The 23,629-nt window shown below is 37.2% G+C and overlaps 1 protein-coding gene across 7 annotated transcripts in view; it reads left to right on the top strand.

Annotated features, from left to right (window-relative positions):
• nrxn3b (neurexin 3b) overlaps nt 1–23,629 on the top strand; it is a 398,467-nt gene that overhangs the window by 262,726 nt on the left and 112,112 nt on the right. For all 7 annotated transcript variants that reach the window (XM_065268757.1, XM_065268754.1, XM_065268752.1 and 4 more), the window contains one exon: nt 19,712–19,893. In XM_065268757.1, coding sequence (XP_065124829.1) covers nt 19,712–19,893 — 182 coding nt within the window. The remainder of the gene's footprint in view (nt 1–19,711; nt 19,894–23,629) is intronic.

Genomic DNA, 23,629 nt, shown 5'->3' with positions numbered 1-23,629 from the left:
ATCAGGGCCCAGCAGTCTGGAACGACTGAGATTTTAAAGACATCATAATACAAATACTACCAGTTTTTTTAAGTATAGTAAATAACTGTGAGCACTACATACTGTAGAGCAGTGGTTCTCAAACCTTTTTGATGTGTGGCCCCTTTTGTGTTCGGTGCATCCCTTTATGGCCCCCCAAAATAAAATGTATGAGACAAAACATTCCAAAAATTAACATTTTAATGAAACAAAACATATTAAATTATACATTGTGGCGCTGTTGGTTTAATTACACAGAATTTATGATAAATTAATGTATTTTAGAAAATGTAATTTAACTTAGCCCCCCCTGGCCCCATCTCAGGGCCCCCAGTTGCTGTAGAGTAAAGCACTATGCATGCTGAATCTTTTAGAAAAAGGTCTTTCAAAAATGTAAAAAATGTGTCATTTTATTTATTCATATACCTCGTGTTGTTGCAAAGTTGTGTTAAATGAGTTATTTAAAAGAACATCAGGGCAGTTTTTCTGTAGTATGATTGCATAAAGTGTTTAGGGTCTTTCAGCATTATAGGAATAGAAGTCTTTAAAACACACTTGCAATATTTTATTGTAAATTGCAGTACCATGATGGTTTTGGTGACATACGAGGAGCAATGACACACATAACATTATATTTACATTTAGGTATTTAGCCAGTGCTTTTGTCCAAAGTGACTTACAAAGATTACTTTACAAAAGGTGCTTATAACAAGAAACAAGTTTTCACTATGCCGAAACAATACCTGTTGAGAGAAAAGAAAGAGTTAGTTTAGATATTGAAGATACAACGTCTCCTACTGTGACAGACTCTTGGTTTAGAGAGAACGAGGATAAGGCACTGTCTGGCGCATGTTTTTGGAGTTTGATTCACTGAATCCCTTACAAGAACCAGAGTCCCATCTTTTTTCAGTATTATTACTGACCGAATTTTCATTTTGGAGTGCACCGTCACTTTGACCAACAAGATGTGCTGGTCCACCTTCTATCGTCCAGAAGACACCCTCCCTTGATTTCTCCCCACCTCTGTTCTTGAGCAGGTCGCCCTTTCTGAGGGCATTTGGTAGACCAGTTAAGAATTTCTATCCCGTTGATAAGGGTTGAAAACTGATAACAGACAGACCTCTGCCGCCCAGTTCAATAGCTTACAGGAGATGAATCGCCTGTCCTTTCGGTGGCTTCTCACGTCTCTCTTTTTGTTTACACCTCCAAGACTCCCCAGAGAGGGATGTCATTGACTGAGACATGCAATGACATCTCAAGGAGGATTTGCTGGGATGGAGTTGGATAACTTTAGCTGTAGCCTGAGGTGGAAAGACTCTATGCAGTCAAGGTGATTCACAATTAGCATATTAGCATGACCGCAGTGTTGGGGAATTAAAGCGCTGTGATGCTAACTAGTACGGTAATGTGTGACAGTACCTTTGCTGTTTTACTCAAAAGTGCAGTGCAGTGTAGTGTAGCCAACTATTTTGTTTAAAAGTATAGCTTAGTGTTCCTGTATAGCTCAGCAGTAGAGCATTGTGTTAGCAGTGCAAAAGGTCATGGGTTCGGATGCAGGGAATGCATAAAAGTACACTTTTAGGTTTATAGCTTTAGTAGTTCCCCCAACATTGCCAATAATAGTGTAGTTTCAGTCTTTTTTCTAACTCGAAATGTAATAAGGTTAGACCTGTAGTCAACGATTTTTGCTCCTTGCATCATTTCAGTTTTTGCTGCATTTTACTGGGTAGCCCCGCCCACAATGGAATCTAATTGGGTCAAACGACCACTCACGCATTGTGCTGCATTTCCAACAAATTACTTGTCACTGGGAGCATTAGTTATGACACAGCGTAAAGTCACTTTGTGTGTGTTCTAGACATGCAAGCCATGTTGAGTTTCATCTAAAGGTCCTCCGTGGTCCTCATTTCACGCGAGGTGATGATTGTGTTTGTTCTGGACACACGCAAGCCATAAATCATTCGCCGAGGGCTGAACAGAGTTAGAGAGACCACATCCCCCGATGTCTGTCCGTGTCCTCCCGCTGATCAGACTTCATGGAAATTCATTCACTTTCACCCGGCAACAAATTCATCATCTCCCTGAGTGCTCTTGGATAAATAGAGGACGTTCAAGTGCCTCTAGGTGTGCTAAATTGCACACGTTCAGCAAGAAGGCATCAAAGCGCGTGGACCGAATGAGACTTCTGAAGATCATACGGAGAGAGCTCGACTCAAAGCTTGATAGACCTGAAGGGGACAATAATCCAGGCTGCTGCTAACCAGAGTAATAATTCTTGTTCCTGACAGGTCCGACCGAAAAAATAGATGGTCTCATGAGTGCATTTCTCATACAAATAGGTTTTCTTTCGATGACTATAATACCAATCACGATGTCAGACCTGCATTCTGCAGAAACAAATTTTCTCACCTTCATTTGTGATTTATAGAGTCCGACGATGGCTCCAACTATTGTGCTTCTAATGATTTCACTTTATTGATGAGACCTTGAATGACAGGAAAAGATTAAGGAGATGAAGGCTGGGAAATAATGCAAGACCGTTTTGATTTGCATCACCTGTGCAAGCACTATGGGGACTGTGCACTTCTAGGTCACGTTTTAGAGAAAATGTAGCGCTGTTAAGGACACAGTGATATATTCCTTCTGCTTCACAGATCCGCTGTGCTCAGAACAGCTGCTGGTGTGCGATTTTTAACACGTTGTGAAAAATGTTAGCGGTGCTTGCTCATGCGAGTCTACACTTTATGATGCTAGGGTGTTGTGACTACTTTTTAGGGTGTTTGTGTGGTTGTTAATGTGTTAGAGTGTTGCTACTGTATGTTCAAAAGTGCATTATTGTTTTGCTTGCACTCTTTTTTTTCTTTTTTTGTTAAATATGGGGTAATATAATATATCTTCAGATTGAATCACCACATGTTATGTTTACAATGTTTTATTAACTGTAAATAACCGGACTGCATCATCACGGCTGAGCAAACAGCGTCCTAGCAAGACAGACAGTGCAATGCACTTATGTAAGAGCATAAAGGTCAGTGATGTTGAGTGCTGACATCTCTCTCCTCTGATATCAAAGTGAATTGAACTGTATCTTACTGTCCTTCATGTGTTTATTGAAGAGATGCAGGTCCAGGCCTGAGATTGGTACTGTAGGTGTTGTTAAGATTTTCATCCCCTCGAAAGCATCTTCAGTGATGCAGTTTGCCATGGCAACAGAAGCAAATCTTTCGCTCCATATATCCCGAGTCATGGACCGGGGACTGGTGTACAGATAGAAATATTCTCAGAGTCCCAAAATATTTTTAATAGCTAGAAGAATAATGACAAAATCAATTTGCTTAAGGCAGTAAGCAGTTACATCAGACCATCACGTACCAATTTTAGCCCTCTTTCCACAGTTGGGCCAAACTATTCTAAGAACAGTAAGGTATGTTTACAGTTAGGTTTCCATTTGGCATGGTACAATTATGAACCATTCTCAGATTGGAATTCTCAGCCTGGCATTAAGGATGCTACCACAAGCTTCACAGTGCAAAATGAAACATCGCATTGGCATGGTTACACAACAAGAATGGTTTGTCACGCCGAAGGAAAAGCGACTTTGGAAGAGCCATATTGCCCCATAGCCCGCTAAAGCTTAGTATGGTTGAACTTGGATGGAAGACCTCCTGGGAAAACTGCGTTGCTGCTGGAAGAGGTGTTAGTGAGACCAGCAGCGGGTGCTCACCCTGTTGTCAGTGTTGGTCATAACACCCCAGTATAGTGTTGGGGACTCTGTCTGTCCTTAGGGCAGTCGTAGCCTAGTGTGCTTGTAACCCGAGAGTGACCGATTTGAGACTCATGGCCGGCAGGTTGTGACTGAGGTGCCCTTGAGCGAGGCACCTTAACCCTAATTGCTCCCCTGGCACTGTAGGAATTGCTGCCCACTGCCCCGGGTAAGAGTGTTTTCATTACTCACTGGGATGGGTTAAATGCAGAAGTCACATTTCGAAATGCATTTCATACTTGACAAACTTGCCACTTTCACTATGCTGTCAAAAACCACCATTAAAAGAGAGGTCCTGACTCTCTGTGGTCGTTAAAAAGAGTAGGGGTGTGGCCCAATTTGGCCAGTTTGCCCAATGACCTACTAATTATACCCATATATACTGATTGCTTTTATTACTCTGTCTCCTATCCACCAATAAGCTGGTGTGTTGTGGCACAATATGGCTGACTTCGCATCTTCCAAGTGGATGCTGCACATTGGTGGTGGCTGAGAAGAACCCCCCACACACCCCCCTATGTAAAAAGGTTTGTTTGCTGCAGAAAAGCGCTATATGATTGTAACAAATTATTATTATTACGGACAGTATGTGTGGTCTGGTTGTAAACTGAGCATGTATATGCAAAAATGAGTTCTGAACATACAGTATATTGGATTGATATTTTAATTTGCATAATCACTGAGGTTTTATTGTAGAACTGTGCATTGTGCCTGATCATGATTAAATATTTATATGCCGAATGACGTTATTTCTTTACCAACATACTATAACTAGTTTGCTCAAGCATGCGGTCTGTTCAGCACTGCAAGGCGTTGGAATGCCAAGCAGGCAGTAGTTTCTCCCTGGAGATGGCTGAATTATGAATGAGACTTTCCTTGTAGCCGTCTTTGGATGGGTTCTTCTTCCTTCTAATGGTGCGTCCTCTGTCTCCAAGGGTCTTCTGATGCACCACCTCACATCCATGATATGATGAACATGTGTTTGGGGGGATCGACTTTAGTTTTAGTTTTGTGCACCTTAAATTTTATCAAAAGAATGGTGGGCAGCTTAGGTTATTCTTTTCCTTCTGTGATGCCGTTTGGGTGAACCTAGCAAAAGCTGTCAAAAAAATTGAATGGAAAAGAAGCCTACTGTATTTTATATGATTTACAGCAGTCCAGTTTCTCATTATCACTACAGTGTCGCAGTAAAGAACAGGAGTTAAAATGTAGTTAGAATATACTGAGTTAGGCCCTGTGTCCGCGTGGCTCATGGTTGCTTTGAAAGATGCCTTGGGGTCTTGTTTTGGAAGAAAGAAGCGCCCTTGACCTGGGTTTAGCACATGTTTTTAGAAGTGACATGTGCATGGCCACAGGAAGCTGTAATGTATATAAACATTTCAGGAATTGAGAAACCATATCATTGTTATTGGGAAAAAATACTGCAAAATATATTGATATTGAATGATTGTCCAGCCCTAGGCGTTCTTTAAAAAACATTGAATGTGGGCACTTTTCATAATTTCTGTAGCTGGTAGCTGTGGTTGCTATGATCTTTTGATCCTCTTCATCAGTCATTGTATGATGCACCAGTTGGTTGGTGTAATATTTGTCCCGCCCCTCCTCTACTCTGATTGGACAGCTGAGTGAAAAGTGACATTGACGAACCAGCATTTTCCCCCTCAATGTTTAACTGGTAAAAATGCCAAATGCTATGGTATAAACATTTAGCATTTTGCCAGCTGCTGCTGGTTTTTAAAAATGTGGCACTCCTATAGCAAACAAAAAAAAAATACGCTAATTAAACGTGACATTTTAGTTCTATATGTTAACCGGCAGTATCTTCCACTGACACATCGTCTAATCATCATCATTTTGCACCGTGATTTTGGCAGTATTACTGTATTTATCTAATGCAGCGCATCCAGTGCCTGTGGATGTTTTTACACAAGTAAGTTATATTCATGTTCTTATATCTAAACAGTCAGCAGCAGGTTTTGGGAATTGCTATTTGCCCAGTCAGATGAGTCAGTAAATGAAAGGCGCGGCAGAGGAAGACCATCCCAAAGTGTATTTTGTTTTCTTGCAGTTTAGATATAGTCAAACAGGGCTAGCCTCGATGTATTTGTTGCTCTTTATTTACTGTCTAAGCTCTGATGTTCGTGTGCAGCACCGCTCCCACAGTTAAATTCCCCTTTTCGGTTCCGATAACGTCACCGTTATTGTTTTGTAAACTAACTTTTAAGAATCGATTTTTGACATTTGTCAATCGATTCAGAATCATCACATCCCCATCTCGATGCATTGAAGAATACATTTTCCTCCACCCATATTGCACACACAACCTTAATGCTTTTAATTTAAATATATGCACAGTTATGCACAATTTATGGGTTGATGCATAATATGTCTGCAAATATACTGAAATTTGTAATCACTTGTTTGCCTTTGCCTTATGATATACGGTATGAATTTGCTGGTAAAATTGTTAGTCATTAAACAATTTTAATGACTATGTATAGACTTCATTTTTGTTATGCACAAATATTTCTTGATAAATCACTGGCCTCGCAACGCTACTCATTTGCATAGTTAAGCTAATCGCAGTCTCCACGATTTTCACTTTATCGCTGCAGACTGCTGTATTTATGAAAACCCCATGACAACAACCCTATTATATTTTTTATTGTTTTACTCCAACAACAAAACGTATCATTCAGTCAAGAAGAATGTGATTGACGGTTTTTGGGGAAAGGTAGGAGATGAGTGAAGGAGGATGGAGAGAAAGAGAGGCTGGAGTTGTGCCTCTGTGCTGCATACATTTCCAGTCCTTCCAAAACACATCCACCATCATGCAGCCCTGAGAGGATAACTACTGAAAACCAGCAGCTCTTCTCCTGTCTATCCACCGGCAACAAAGAGTGTGTCAGAGCCACCGAGTGAATTTGTGTGTGTGTGCGTATCTGGCTGAACTCTGGCTTGTCTGACTTCAAAGAAGATCTTTGAGCAAGCAGGCTGCCTTTAATGGTGATTTGACATTACATAAAAACACAGAACATTCACTTTTTTGTTGGGCTGATAGCAAATCAAGCTGAAATTCTCACTCTTTTTTTATTGATCCTGTTGGGGTTTAATGGTCAATGGCTCTGTTTACTTGCTGTCAACATGCTTACATGCAGCTCTTAAGCAGAATGAAACCGCATTGAAGTGATTGATCTGAAACACTTAATAGGCAGCAACTAAGGGGCAGTTTTCCAGACAGGGTTCAAAATGATTGAGGATTAGGTCTAGGTTATAATAAGACATTTAAGTAGTTTTTTAAAAAAGTATCATGAGACAGAACAAACAAAAAACATGTCACAGCAAGATGTTTTTAAATTAAGACAGCTCAAACATGCATTTTAGTTTTAATTGAAAAGCTGGACTTCCTTTTTTTACTCATTCAATTATTTTATTTGGCATGTGGCCCCTTCATTTTTATAAGTGCTGCCTCACGATTAGTCGCGACTAATCGTTTGCAGAATAAAAGTTTTTGTTTACATAATATATGTGGGTGTATACTGTGTATAAAAATTATGTATAAATACACATACACACATGCATATTTTCTTATATAAAGATATATAAATGTTTATATTTATATATAATCTATATTATATATAAATATAAATATTTGTTACATACATATATTTTTTTCTTAAAATTGTACATTTATGTGTGTGTATTAATATAAACATAATTATTATACACGGTACACACACATATATCTATTATTTAAACAAAAACTTTTATTCTACAAACGATTAGTCGCGACTAATCGTGAGGCAGCATTAATTTTTATACTCTTTCTGTTGCTACCCATTTCCATCCAAAGCCATTTCAATGAAGGAGAGACACTACATGGCCTGGTTCAGTAAACATGAAGACGTTGCTTTAAATGTCCTTAGTCATTTATTAACCTCATGCTATTAAAATGAATCAAAACACTTGAATAAAACAAAACAACATTTGCAGTAATGTAGCCTAATGGAAATGATATTATTATCTGTTCATTCAAAAATATCCTCAAATGTCTAGAGGGAAGAAACACTAAAATAAGGATCATTTTTTAGGGAAAATCTGTGTTTAGTTTGTTTCTGCATTCATGTTCATGCTGTCAACCAGCATCCTTTATGTCTATATGATTTCTGCACAGCATCTATTTATTATTTTCTGAGAAAAGGAAAAACATTACTGGTTCAAGGTCAAGATCCATTTTTATGCAAGGAATGCTACTGTAGCCTAGTAAGCCTAGTAAGCTAAGTACTGTCTACATATTACATTTAACTACTACTACATATTAGGCGTTTTGGGCATGCTCACTATGTAAAGGTTTATGCCATATGCATAAAGTCATAGGTTTGAACCTAGAAAACACACATTCTGATCAAAATAATGTATTTCGTGTAATGCACTGTAAGTCCCTTTAGATAATAGCATCTGCTAAGTGAATAAATGCATTAAATACCTTCTGTGATTTTGGGCCAAATTATAAGGCACCATCGCAAGTATATTTACTTTCTGGAGAAGGTGTTACAAAAAAATACAAAGGGAGAGACAAAGGACTGGAAGAAAATGCAAAATGTCTATTAAATGTAATCGTGATCCGAGTCTCCTCTAAGCTATTGAAGAGCACTATTGCTATAAAGCACAGTGTTGCTGATTATGTGGGGCGTTCCAAATCAGTCACTTTTCAGGGTACATTTGATTTAGGGTGTTACCTTACAAGGCAGCTGGGCATGTACAGTAGGCAGGAAACTGCAAGGATGGAGCAATTCTGGAGCAGTCATTTCATATGCAGTTTTCACTTGTGAGTCACAGTTTTGTCGATTTAAATCTGTAAACGGTGAATTAAAGAAAAGTAACAATCAAGGTTTCTCATGAGTATCATTTGTCAGACTGCTAAATTCTTACAGGCATAAGTGGAAAATTAGAAACTAGCTTTGCATGTGATTTATAAATCTTGGCTGTTGGCCACATAATTACACAATCGAGAAAGTAGAAAAGTGATTACAAATAGCTTGGTCAACAGATCAGCATCTATTAAACAAGGTAAATTTACTTGAGGCAAAAGACTTAATTCATTCTTACCTCTGTTCTTTTTCCCATCTTTATTTCATGCATAGTCCTCATTAAATACAATTAAGCTTAGACTTTTTGCCAGTTATGAAATAAACTTGATTTGGGGTTAATACTTAAAACCAATATGTTTGTGTAGCCAGAGCCTGTGAGCGAGGAAGGCATTGGGAGGCATCTGATAAAAGACGACTTCTCTTAACTTTTACAAAAAAAAAAAAACATGTTTATTTTTTGATCCTGATAATAGTTTCATGTTCATGGTTGTGTGGTGAGCATCACTGAATATGTTTTGTGCAACACGGTATGCATGGGCGTCGTAAGCAAATGAAAAGTGGGTGGGTCAAGGCTTTTAATTGCTTTAAATGTATGGCTATCCAATATCATCAAAAAATAATTTACAAGTATGTAAGAAAAGGTTTGTACTCTATAAATACTTTATTTGTAACAAACAGGAGATAAAGAATTTACAAACGGCTCTCCGCATGTTTCAGCACTTGGACAGCGTCAGTTTTTTTTAAGCATTACTTAAAAAAGTTTCTCATCCCATCATATCCACAGGTACAGAGTCATCATATACAATAAATCCGTGAGGTAGCATTTAAAAAAAACATTTAAAAACAGATTGTTAGTTTATTGCATTTGTTTAAAGCAAAGCATTTATTTAATAACCAGGCTGCAGGTGAAGCAGCTCTTTGTGCCTTCTAACGTCTCATAATCGGTCCTCATTTATGTCAAAGAGACTCAATAATAATCTTTTACATTCAATCTTTTAATCTTTCATATTTAAAAGCTTTTTTGTGCTGCTGCGCATTCATGTATGTGATAAGCAAACCTGCGTTGTCGTCCCGTTTATAGGCGCATATTACTAAAGCGCTCTTTAAATAACAAAACACATATCACGCCATTGACTTTAGAGCAGGTTTTTGTTGGTCAATGGCGTAGTCTATTTTAGTTGCCTCAAAATAGCAACGCGCCAACAATGCGCTTGAACACACCTCGTTTTTTTAGACCTGAACACCTGTGGGCGCAAAAAGGGGTGCAAATGCATTTGCTATTTAAACAACGTGGCGCTAAACATGAAAATTATAATTGCGCAGGGTGGAAACTAGCAAAAGACATTTGCGTTGATAAATGAGCACAAAGACTTGTTTAATGTTCATTTATCTCTGAACAAACTGTTGCCAGTAAATAAAATACATGTAAGCCTACAATAAATGACTGGCAAACAATTTCTACAGATATTTTAAACAGTGTATATTTAAGGACCTCATGAGATTATTGGCTGACAAAAAATGCAAAGCTCTTAAAAAACCTGGTTGCTTTGCACACTTTTATCCGTGTCCCTGCAGCGTTTGTGCTGCGGATGAAAGCCTTTAATTAAAGAACCGACTTTCATCTGACCATTGAGACATGTTTGGGTTTCCTTAACAAGAACATGTAAAACAATGTTTATGTGCGTTCTGTATGTTAGTATGCACATTCTGCTTTATTAGCTGTGTTTACTTGTGTCCTGTACTTATTGTTGATAACACAGAAGATTCAAGATCGATATAAAATCATCAGATCGCTCAGCTCTACTGTAAGTCCCTTTGTGTAAAGTGTCTGCCGCATGCGCATATCTACAGTAAATTACATCCATTACATAGCCTATTTGCTTTATATTCACAAAGTGCAATGGGCTGAGCAATCTGATTTTACAGTTTTCCTTGTTAAATTGTACATTTTCCATTCATGTTAGGCTGTTAGCTTTACACCTACAATTTGGTCCGCATTGATTGGGTGGTTTGTGATTTTAGGATTGAAATAGTGTAACACGAACAGCATCATATATTAAGTTTGCAGATGTTTCAACAGCTTTTTCCTCCTGAAATATAGTGTTGCAGGGAGAGTTTCTCATAAACATTTTACTGAGGTTTCTTGTGATTTGGGCACCGATTATGTCATCAATTGCTGTGGTCATTACAGGAGTTAATACAATTCAGACCCTCCCAAAACTCCTTCGTAGATGGATTAATGGCAAAGGCAATTATTTGTCTGTTAACAACGTATTTATCGTTTTACATGTGTTGAGCAAACCTATTGTTAAGAAAGCAAATCAAGCCTTGTTTTGTTTATAAGTATGCTGAATTGAAACAGTTTGCCACGCATCGCTCTTTATCAACGTGTTTCTGTAATGAAGTTTTCTAATGAAGTTTTCACCGGCCTCGAAATTCCATTAAGGAGACGCAAACTGTGGTACGCGTTGCTCCAGAAGACACAATTTACCCATAATGAATTCATACATAAAACGCCAGACTTTCAAAAGCTTTGAGTATTCATTAAAAACAGTCCATTTGTGGCATAATTACAATCTCGCTTCCTTTTAGCCTTTTTCTTAACACCAGCGCTTAAATGCAAAACACTGCCTCGGTCTATCAGCACTGGCCCTGCGAATAACTCACGGTTTACCTGCCAATTCTGTGGCATTTAAATGGACATGCAATCGCTTGATGCGATTAAATTCAGTAAACAGCTTTTTTTCTGTACGCAGGCATTTGCTAAGCCTACCCATGCGGGGTCCATTATAAATGAGGTGTTGTAAAGATTGAATGCTGTCTCTTGTTACTTACCAAATCCACTGAGTGGGATAATTGGCTCCCTGGGGTGCAGTGGAGATGGAGTATGTCATGGCATCCTATGGCATTGTGAAAGCATGAGGACAACTCCTATAAGATTCAGCTGGAATCTCACAAGAACTACGACTATGGTAGTACACTGACGTTTAGTTTCCCATGGGTCAGGAATTTACTCTGCGCCTCAAGCATGTTATTTATCTAATAAAAGAGAGCGATGACCCAGCGTAGACACATTAGTTCGGGACAAGGTGAGTTGACCCAGCGCAGGTCTTGTATATATGCAGTACATTCTCTTTGATCTCCCTCCCATATGTCTTTCTGTCTCCCGGGACTCAACCCACCCGCTTGGCCTGATGTCTTTTCCCCTTAAGGAATATTAACCAGCTGGGTCCTCAACCCAGATGTGCAAACGAGATGGTGCAGTCTTAATGACAACCCAATGGTGGGGGGAAAGCCAAGGACTGCAATAAAACTACTGGTGCACCTGTGCTTCTGAAAACTGCACAGACATTTCTTCTGTCATTTTGGTCCTCAGCGGCTTTTTCGATCATATTTATTGCTCTGTTCCTAGTGAGGCAGCATTCAAGTTCTTAATTCCAGCCACTGTGATACCTTGTTTGGGAAGGCAATTGTAGTGTGCTTATGAACACGCTCAGTAATAAAATTGATTCAAGGTGGAGGACTAAAAAAAGGTAATAAAACAAAACTGAGAATTTTGTCCAAGATTTTTTAATAGCATAGTGCCAAAACCACAATTCAACGATATACAAACCACCCTATGTGTCACTACTGAAGCTTTAAGCGTAGTTTGGTTTTATGCTGTAGTGTTTGGTCTTGCACATTAAAGTGTTTTAGTTCTACCATTTACAGGTATTTCTCAAATTAGGTTGCCACAATTTTGAAAATTAAAATTTTCCAAATTCGACTAATTGGTATAGATGGTTTTAGCAGTAACAACATAAACAAGCGGCTGTCGTGGTCTGCACGTAACTTCCGGTTAACTCCGCTAAGAATAAATAACAACAAAGTTCTTTAAACGTAGTTTATTTATATAACAAGCAAAAAAACAACACATAGATTACCTAGGAAACCAAAATGTCCGATGAGGCATTTGTTCAAGAGATCAGTTTAGGAACTAGTCAGACCATTAAAACACAAAACCAGAAGTAAAGTTCTGATCCAGACGTGTATCACGTCAGCGCACGTGCGTCCGATGAAACCGCCTATACATCAAATTATCAGTCCTTAAGTCAGGAGTGACGTTATGAGCTTGGTTGAGACCATAAGATAGGGAATTTATGATTTTTTTGCCATTTTCTTAACTATGTCAAGTAAATGTGTCTTTACCATCACATCATCGAATATGTAAAAAATTAATCGTAAATGATAAATCAGTGCTTTTAAAACATTTTGTGATTTCACATGGAATCTGATTTATCTTGAACTTAATGAGATATTTACTTGCAAGACGAATTGTAGTCATTTACATATCTAAATTTCTGATTCATCAATCTACCCTTGCTTGGAAAATAAGCTTATTTAAAGCAACACTATGTAGTTTCCATGTAAAAATGACTTACAGCTCCCCCATGTGGTTGAAAAGCTTAACAGCGCCTGGTATCAGACACTCTTATGCAGGCAGGGGGAGGGGCGGAGCTGTGTTTCCTACCCTCCACCGCCACTTTCAGAGTGTGCTTGTAGCAGCTAGGAGGCTGCTCAGGTTGCAGCAACAGTACAATTTGTCCAGTTAAAAGTTGTTCTATCACTGAAATAATTTTAGAGACATTATTTAAAGGTAAAAAAACTACATAGTGTTGCTTTAAGTGAATGCCATATATCAAAACTTTATACTAGTGATCATTTAGAATGTCCAACATTGTCAGAAATGTATAATTGTAGGATGCTTTTGTAATATTGAATGCTTTATTTATTGGCAAAAATATGTGAAGTTCTGGTAATGACATTTTTGTAAAAAAAAAAACTAGCCCTACTAGCTAAGATGTTGACTAAGCAAGTGTAGCTAGCTTTCTACATGTAATGTGCACCATTTTAACTATTAAAGTGATAAAAATATTTCAAAACTGTGTAAAAATACAAAAATACAACACATATGGTAATGATGCATTATAAGTGTACATGCCCAACTCAAAAAATGAAGAGTAGATTTATTTACATTTCTGAACTTCAAGGCATCAGTCTTGCAGCTTGAAATCCATGTGCTCCACTGTCATTAGGTTACCATGGCTACCAAATAAACTTTTGATGAAAAAACTGTCCCTTTTATGCAGAGCGTGTTGGTAATGACAGCTAAACCATGGGAAAGGTAGAAATTAAGCAAAATAAAGTACAAAATGCATATATATGCTTCATCTGTGCATGTAATTTATTAGTTGATGTAACATTTAATTCATATGCATATATTTTTTTATTATTTTGTGATAAATAATGTTGAAGATATGGCACGACATGTGAAAACTCTGGTGAAGGACAACATCAAAACACAGATATTGTACCACAAAACCCAATAAATAAAATCTGATAAAATTATTAGTAAGAGCAGCCATAATAAAAGTCTAGGCTTGTTTTTGTTTATACTTATTAATGCTGCTAAAATGTATTAGATTTAATGAGTTTTTAATATAATTACACCCTGTGGACATAAATAGGCCAGAGTTCTGGGAAATACTAATACACAGGCGACCAATACAAGTACACTATGATAGCTTGCCTTTACTACTCCTGACCTGAAGAGGATGGCAGATAGCAAATATATTTGTGTAGAAAAACACTAATAATGCGTACATGTTTACCTTATAGATACACCTATACTGTATTTGCAAACTATTCCAGGTGCATCGATAGACTGAAGCCCAGAGCATAGCCTGTTTTTACGTGTACACGAACGTACGCGCATAACGCATAGCCTTGCAAAGTATAGTTTATTTGACTCGTACTTATTCACAGACGTTTTACGCATGCACATTGCAACAAAATGCATTGCATCTCCTGGACTACATACTACGTTATCCTGTAACCGCATGCGCAACATTGTGATGACGGACACTCTTCTGATGACGGACCCTCGCGTACACATTAAAAGTGGATTATACTTCAATGAGCATACAGAAAAACCTGACTGAGTATGCCATGCTTGTCAAACCTGCCAAGTTGCACATATGCTTGACTATGCATAAAACGTATGTTTTGTTTAAGGTTGCATGAATGCTGCTGTGAGGCAGTGTCTTTGCTATTTAGGTTCGCCACAGAGTTTGCTGTTACTACGTGAACAGCATGATTTCTGCATTCGATTTTGATAGACTGTGATGTTTCAATTCCTCTGCTTCTGAGACCTGGATGCAATTGATTAAATGCATGTCCAGACATTAGTGAAATGTTGCTGAATTGCGAGCGGTAATTACCGTGATTCAAAGGAACTTGCTGGAATTTAGGCGATCGTTTTATCTTTGTCGTCGGGTGTGATCTGAAGCCTTAATGATAACACTTCCTGAAGAGGCAGCGTCTGCCTTATTTTCTTTGCCCTTTAACGGCCACCGTTTGTCAAATTAAAGTGGGTAAAGGTTGTTCGATTTTATTTCTCTGCCCGCTTTTGTTCTCTGGTTGCAGGCTCATGTATAATGGATGAGGATTGTGAGTCTTACGGGGGTTTTTTGGCAGCTCTTGGAGCTTTTCCCTGGATAGAGCCCGTTTAAGATGCTTGAGGGCCAAGCGATGATCCCAGAGCTCGACTCAAGGGCTGGACACTTCAGCCAAGGTCTAAGAGTCGTCATGAAAATGAGGTCACTAAAATGAGTATTAAAAAGATTTTCACTCATTTAGTTTCCTCACTGGAGGTTTAGCAGTGGTCTTGGACCAACTTCCAATTACTTATTTATGGGATTAACAAAATGTCTTCAGAAAGAGAAAACAGGAATTTCATACTAGACCAGTGTACCTAAATCCAGTAAAGAGTAAAGTGGGTTTTCACTGTGATTTTAATCACAATAATCAGTAATCAGCAACAATATCAACAGGGGCATAGCACAAGGTCCCGGGCCCTATGCATAGGCAGTCCTGATGCCCCCCCATTTTTTATCTTAGTTTTCTAATCACATGAACAAACTGTATGATAACCAAACAAGACTTGATTCAGTCATATTTTATTTTGCTTTATTTGATTTTATGGGTTGTCTCAGTTCATTTTAGCAATGACAATCACAGGGATATTTAAACAGTTTAGCACTATAGATTTCGTGTTCTAGTTTGAGCTCACCTTTCTTTGATAAGAAGTCAGTCACAAATCGTTTCCCCACATTCTTTTTTCTTCTCCTGTCTTTACTTTCTTTTTTGGTGGCCTGATTTAGCTTTCTTTCAGAAAGACAATTAAACCGCAACGCAGAAGTTTGTGCTCCACCAGACGTTTTCATTTCCCGATGGTTCTTTTCGCTATTCGATTTGCTGTTCGTTTTAGCCCCTCTATTTGACTTTTCCTTGACTCTTTGGGTCCTTGCAAATGGTCAAATGAGAAATGCAAATTAGCTATGGCCAGGAGGATGTAACAAGCTTGCTGATTGGCTCTGATTGTACGTCATGCGCAGATTTATTGATCTCAGATGAGGACCCAAAGAGTCACGGAAAAGCTAAATAGAGAGGCTAAAGCAAAAAGCTAATCGAATAGCGAAAAGAATAAGGAGAACCATCGGGAAAATGAAAACAGAAATGTTAAACGGAAATGCCCTTTTAAATGCCTCATTTAAACCTGTATTTGTAGTTCAATTTATAAATCCAGTTATTTATTTCTCTTTTTAAATCGCTTTTTGAAATACATTTTGAAATTCCATTATCTAATTAAGAATTTGTAAATGCAATTTAAAATGATGAACTTATTGAATGTTTTATGTTGTTTTTGTAAATTGTTATATTAATTTGAACTATTTATTAATGGATTAATATTTCATTTCTACACTTTTTTATAATCTCACATTTTATTGCCTAATAAAATGTTACATAATGATTTTTTTTGTAACTTTGTCTATTTGACTATTTTGAATTTTTAAACAAATCTATTAATTGCTATTTTTATTGTCCAGGTAGTTATTAAATATTTAAGTTCTTTATTACATTTTGCATGACTCTTGTGGTCCTCCATACATGGGGCCCTTATGAATACCATTTAATGTTATTTTTTTTTTAAATCAGTTATATAGTTATATACACATTTATTGATTTTTCTGTTTTAATTTTTCTGTTTTCTCTATTTTCACGTTTCATTTACTTTAATGGATAATTACATTCTACTTAAAATTTCAACAGCTGTTTAATTAAATAAATTCATAAAATGTAATCATTTATATTTTCTGAAATAATAAAATAAAAACAAAAAAATACATTTTAAGTGTGATTATGTTACTTAAGAATAATTATTTTGATCATTTTAAAAGTAGATTTTATTATACAATAGTTATATATTTCTGTCAAATGTATGGCTTGCAGTGTGTATTTAAAGATTGCATTTCTCAATAAAACAATAAAATTGTGTGAGCTCTGAAAATAAACTATAATCAGCACAAAACTAAGTCATACATGTATAGTTTTATTGGTCTTTTTTACTAATTATTCCACTGTATATGCAAATGTTTCGTAATTATAAATGAATAACTTTATAAAATACGACCAAAAATATATATTTTATTTGTTTAATCTGCATATCACGTGATCATTACACAACACTTACATATCAGAAAACTGAGAACTCATGCAAAATGGACAGAAACAGCAATTAAAGAAAATTACCAGATAAAGGTCCAATAACAGGTACTAATAACAAAAACTATGTAAAATACTGTAAAAAAAAACTAGAACACGAAATCTATAGTGCTAACTGTTTAAATATCCCTGTGATTGTCATTGCTAAAATGAACTGAGACAACCCATAAAATAAAATAAAGCAAAAGGAAAAATTAATGTTTTTGAACTTAAACATCCAAATGTATCATTAAAGGAATAGTTCACCCCAAAATTATACTTCTGTCATTATACCCTCTGTCACACTTCGGACGTCTCACCTGTCTTCATTTGTCTTGATTAGTTTGCTCCCACCTGCGCCTGTTTAGCTCCCTCATCACCCTGTGTATTTATACTCCCTCTTTAGTTCCTTCCTTTGTCGGTTATTGTTTATGTTAAGTCCATCTGTATGCCATGTCATTGTGTTTAACCTTTAGTAAACCTTTAATGTTATTTGTATCCTCGACTCCTCGTCTTCCTTACACCCTCGAGTTGTTCCAAACCCGTATACAGTGCTTTGTTCTACTGAAGACAAAGGAAGATATTTTTAAGCAAGCAGTAAACGGAAGCACCATTGACTTCCATAGTAGGAATAAAACACGTGCTCAAATGTGCTCATAAATGCTTTGGTTACAAACATTGCCCAAAATATCTTACTTTGTGTGAACAAAGAAATGTATACAGGTCTGTAACAACTTAAGGGTGAGTAAATGATGACAGGATTTTTTGGGTGAACCATTATTGAAATATTTACTTAAAATCTCAAGGGGTACTTTAAGTAAATCATTAAGTTCAAGAAGGTTCAGCTAACAATTTTTTTTTGAAAACTCATGCATTTGGCTTAATATCATTAAATTAATTTTCAACAGTGGCTTGTTTCGATGTGTAAGCACTATGTAAGCACAAAATGTTTCAATTAATGATTCAAGACAAGTAATTATTCAGTAATAAAACAAGGAACAAAGATTTCACAAGCAACAGAACAAAAGAAAACCCAAGAATAAAATGAATCAATTAGTGCACGAAATTGTTCCAGTACCTGCAGTAAATTAATTTTGAAACTGAATAAATAACCAATGGAAAATTGAAGTGCTTGAATTACTATGATAGTTTAAATATGTGATTATTAGATTTATTAATATTGTTTTTAAACTGTCAGAAATTAAGTCCGTAATTTACTGTACAGCGTCTGTTTTTTGTTGTAATATGTTTTTATTTGACATGTTTATTTGATTCTTATCTATGTTTGACTGCATTTAGACTCCAAGGCCTAAATTACAGATACGTATCTTGACATGCATTCAATTTTGTCTCTTGCTTGGTTGCTTTCACTTGACTCGCTGTGTTTACATTAACTGCAAGAATCACACTTGACCACTCTTAGGGGTTGTGTACACCAAAACTTTTACGCCCGCGGTCGGCGCATGTTTTCAATTGTTTCCAATGGAAGCTCAGCGTTTTTCAAATAAGCCAGCAGCTAGCGGGTTTTTTCCGCGCTGAAAACCGGCGCTCAGCGGTTTTCACGTGCTCGGCGCTGAGAGTCTAGAGTTGAAAGAGATTCAACTTTGGGAGAAAAGCTCCGCTCGTCAATGTCAGTTCTCACACGGCTGCCCAATCACAGTGGAGGAGGGGCGGGACATTACCACAGCAACCAACCGGCTCGCAGCTGAAGTATCACAGCTACCAAAGTGCTCAGCTGAAGAAAGCTGGCACTCAGCTGAAAAACAGCTGGAATTCGGCGTCCTCAAGGCGTTTTCAGCCGCGTTTAAAAGTTTTGGTGTGTCCAGCCCCTTACATATACAGTGCAGTAGTTATCTTTTAGTAAGCCACAAGCACTTGAAAGCAGTCACTTATCAGTCATACAAAAGTACCAAACTGAGTTTTTTGTATTGACAAATTACAGTGACTTCTTTTATCAAAACCCTAACAGCTGTCGGTTACATTATAAATGGATTCATAAGTAAAACTTGATTTATTGTTCACTCAGTTCTTTCTAAAGTCGCTCTACTAGGTGGCCATGTTTGCAACTCCTCTGGGCATTTACAGTATTTCAGTCATGCAAGACTTGAATGGGGAAAAACAGATATCTCTGAAATCACAATTAAAAAGCATATTTTGTACCAACAATTACATCTGACGTTGTCTGTACCATAACTTTTCTTTTACAAAGCTCAAACACATTTTCCAAAGTTGTTTCAGCTACTGCGTATGTGCACAGGTTGACATGCCACTCACACGACTCTGTACAGAGCCCCTTCTCTAGAGAATCTTCAAGAGTCTTTATTGATTAACGATTGGTTCTTTTAACTGGAAGGCGGGACTTCTGTCATCAGAGCGGTCATATTGATCGTTGTACTGTCCCTTATTCATACTAATAGCATTACTAAATGTAGTAATATCCAATATGTTTACAGTAATTCTCTTTTTTTCCCTATAGCTGGAGCGATGTACATATTTGGAAAAGGCGGAGGACTTATCACATACACATGGCCCAATAATGAGAGACCGAGCACTCGAACCGATAGACTGGCAGTGGGCTTCAGCACCACCATTAAGGATGGGATTCTGGTTCGCATCGACAGCGCTCCCAGACTCGGAGACTACATTATGCTTCATATCGTAAGTCCAATCTTTCATAATACAATGCCATGTGGCTTTCAAAGCATATTTTCTGTTTCACATCGTGTCATGGCAGCAGGGCCATGTTGCAAATATGCGAGAGACACACAGCATGTCCATGAGATAGACTTTTTTTTATTTTAACATCTGAGCTACGAAATGCCATCCAGTGCTTTTCAAACAAGTTAGTTTATATAGTACAGACTTTATTATATTTATTTTACATTCATATGTTGTTAAACATATTAACATACTCATAAAAGAGCTAAGGAAAGTGTTTGAATTGAGGGGGGCAGGGGTGAGCATTGTGTGACCCCCTTTAAAACACAAAAATATAAATTAGCGGGGTCCCCTGTTTTTTATTCAAATTAAAATAGTTTAATTAAAATACTTATATTTACAAATCTCATGTTGGGCTGCCACAGTTTCGCAATAAAAAAACAAATGATTTTTGTTTCAAATAAATGTAACACTGTAAAAAAAAATCCGTAAAAATTGCAGCTGAGTTGCCGGTAATTTACCGTAGATTTAAATTTATGTTATTTACTGGCAACATTTTGTTCAAAGTTAAATGAACATTTAACATTTACAAGTCTTTGTCTTTACAGAGTAAAACTAAAAAACAGCATCAAGCAAAACATTATGGGAAACAAAATCTGAAGCAAAAAACAGAAAAAGGTTGATGATGATTTCTGGTTCCCAGAATGCTTTGCATGAGGCTGTTTTTGTATAGTTTTATTCTGTAAAGATAAAGACTTGTTAATATTTAAAATTTATTTAACTTTGAACAAACTCTTGCCAGTAAATAACATAAATGTAAATCTACGGTAAATTACCGGCAACCCAGCTGCAATAACATTGAAATTTTTACGGACTTTTTTTACAGTGAAACTCTCAAGTGTGCCTCATGCTGTTTTCTGGTGAAATGGAGAGATTTAGGATGTGGTTCTCAAACTTTTTCCACTAGGTTAAACTATTTTTTCACACTAATTTGACAGGTAAAAAATGTGTAGGATTTGAGTTAAGGGTAATGTGTGGTTTCTTTGATTAAAACCAACAAAAATGATGATCCAGGAACACATGCATTGAACATTTTTCTTCTTCTTCGACCGCTATTCTTCTTGTCGTTTTATTAACGGGTGTCGCTTGAGTGATATGTTACAGATATACTGCCGCCTGCTTTACCGGATGTGAATATAAGCAAACATCAAATACAGCCAGTGGGATTTTTTTATAGAAAGTTTAAAAATACGGAAGAAATACGGGAAGTTATTGAAACAGGATAATGGAGGGATAGAATGGTAAAAAAAAACGGGACAATCCCAGGAAAAACGGGAGGGTTGACAGGTATGGACCCCCATAACCTTTGGCATAATTTGAACACTGGTTAAGTCTGTTTATTTGCCTCTTTTGTGTTCATTGGTTAGTTTGAAAAGTCTTTTAAAGCATTTGCTTTTGATGGCCAATCTCATTTATTCTAATAATGAATAATCGAGATCATGTTTAAAGATATTCGAGTTTGTACATGAAAATATCCGCTATAAACAAACTGAAAGCACACTAAGATGGTTTGCTGGTTTTAACTGGCCAAGTTGATCTCTTAACCTGAGCAAACCTTGTGTTTTTAAATGATCTAGTATTCTCCCATCCATACTCAAATCTCCTCTTAAGCCAGCAAACCAGATCAGCTTAAACAGACTGGGAGACCAAATAAGACCAGCGAACCAGCTTCGGTGGGTTTAAGCAGTTTTTTCCGGCAGCGAATAGTGCAGACGAATGCTGTTTTGTGCATTATTTACTGTTGAGGTGAATGATAATGAAATGCATTCATTATAATAAGATCCTTGCTCTTGGTTTATACTGCGACCCCAAGCGCAACAAAGTCAGACGCTAATGTAAAGTTGTTGGAATCCACGGATGTGTTTGTAGGGGGATTCTGCTGATACAAGAAAATGGTGATGATGTCTGAAACAAAGCCAGACTTGAATAGATTGAAAGTCTTTTTCTCCTTAAAGTCTCTGTGGAGAGGTAATGTGCTCACAGACCATCTGTTCAGGGGAACAGCAGCCAGGCATCTCACTTTAAAGGGAGGTGAAAGAGGCTATAGCTCACTAAGATGAGAGACGTGCTTTTGACCCCCGGTGTACCGTAGGTGCTCAGGATGTGTGTTTCATTTGAAATACTGATGTGTTTAGCTCGACATGCAACTGCCTCAGATGCATTGCAAGAGATGAAGAGAGTGCCCTGATTTTATGTTTTGTTGATAGTTTTAGAGGATGAGGAAACGTTACATAACCTGTTTACCTTATCTACCTAGTTTGGTGAGCTTTTAATGAAGTGATGGATTAATTTAACAGAATATTTCTTCTGTAGGAAACACATAGAGACACGTCTGCCGGTTTGTGATGTGTATTTTGTTTTGAGTGATGAGATCGATTCGAAGTTCATCCATGTAGAAATTATAATCGGGTTACCGTTGCTCGCACTGTTTTTCAGCCTAAACGATGAAGAGCTGCCTAATAATATCATCAAATCCCACTCAAGAGCTTACAGCAGGAAATACAACACTCAATATCACATCAATTCAGAGAGGAGGAGTTTTGATTGGCCCAGCACTATGAGCTTATGTGCACCATGAGACCATACACTCATCTACACACACATACACGCTTAAGATTAACAACATCCCGCTGAGAGGCTTCAGTCCAAATTAACTCACTGACGTGAAACTCAGGAAAATTGGGACATTCTGGGATTCAACAGTGAGATGTTTTTAACAGCTAATGTTTCCTACAGAACATCGCATCATTGAATGTTTCAGTCAACTGATTATTGAAGCATTAAAAGAAACCGTTAACATTGAACAACAAGGGAACTTAGTTGTTAGTAAACTGGCAACAGATTGTGAGCTCTTACAATTTTAAGTGACAGGTGTAATTTATGTCACTTCCTGAATTGTTCAATTACTTGAATAGTCATTGTCGCTCTGATAAATAACCAAAGTTTTTAACTTAAAGCTGCATTTTGTAACTATTTTAGGTAAAAAATAAACCAAAATCAGTTATTTCCCAGACAACAGACGACTCAGGACCAGATCCGCACTGGATTCGTTTCAGTGCGGATCCAGCCCGGAGCTGATTTCTTTATGTTACCTTGATTTAAGCTTATATTAAAGGATTAGTTCATTTTCTTTAAAAAAATCCAGGTAATTTACTCACCACCATGTCATCCAAAATGTTTATGTCTTTCTTTGTTCAGGCGAGAGGAAATTATGATTTTTGAGGAAAACATTCCAGGATTTTTCTTATTTTAATGGACTTTAATGGACCCCAACACTTAACTCAACACTTAACAGTTTTTTTCAACGGAGTTTCAAAGGACTCTAAACGATCCCAAACGAGGCATAAGGGTCTTATCTAGCGAAACGATTGTCATTTTTGACACGAAAAAAAAATGCACTTTTAAACCACGACTTCTCGTCTAGCTCCGGTCCTATGATGCGCCAGCGTGACCTCACGCAAAACATCATCACGTCAAGAGGTCACGGATGATGTATGCAAAACTATCACTCCAGTGTTTACAAGTGTGGAGAAAGAGGACTGTTCTGACGTTGTTGTATGTGAAAAGATACTAATTCATGTCTTTGTGTCAGTTTATAGTTTAAAATTGTCCTTAAATGTGCATTTCATATATCTAACACGTGACCTTTCCACGGCATTACGCAATTACGTGAGGT

This window comes from Paramisgurnus dabryanus, chromosome 12, assembly GCF_030506205.2.
Source record: "Paramisgurnus dabryanus chromosome 12, PD_genome_1.1, whole genome shotgun sequence".
In the NCBI taxonomy this organism is placed as follows: domain Eukaryota; kingdom Metazoa; phylum Chordata; class Actinopteri; order Cypriniformes; family Cobitidae; genus Paramisgurnus; species Paramisgurnus dabryanus.
This window is presented reverse-complemented; position numbering and strand designations above follow the sequence as displayed.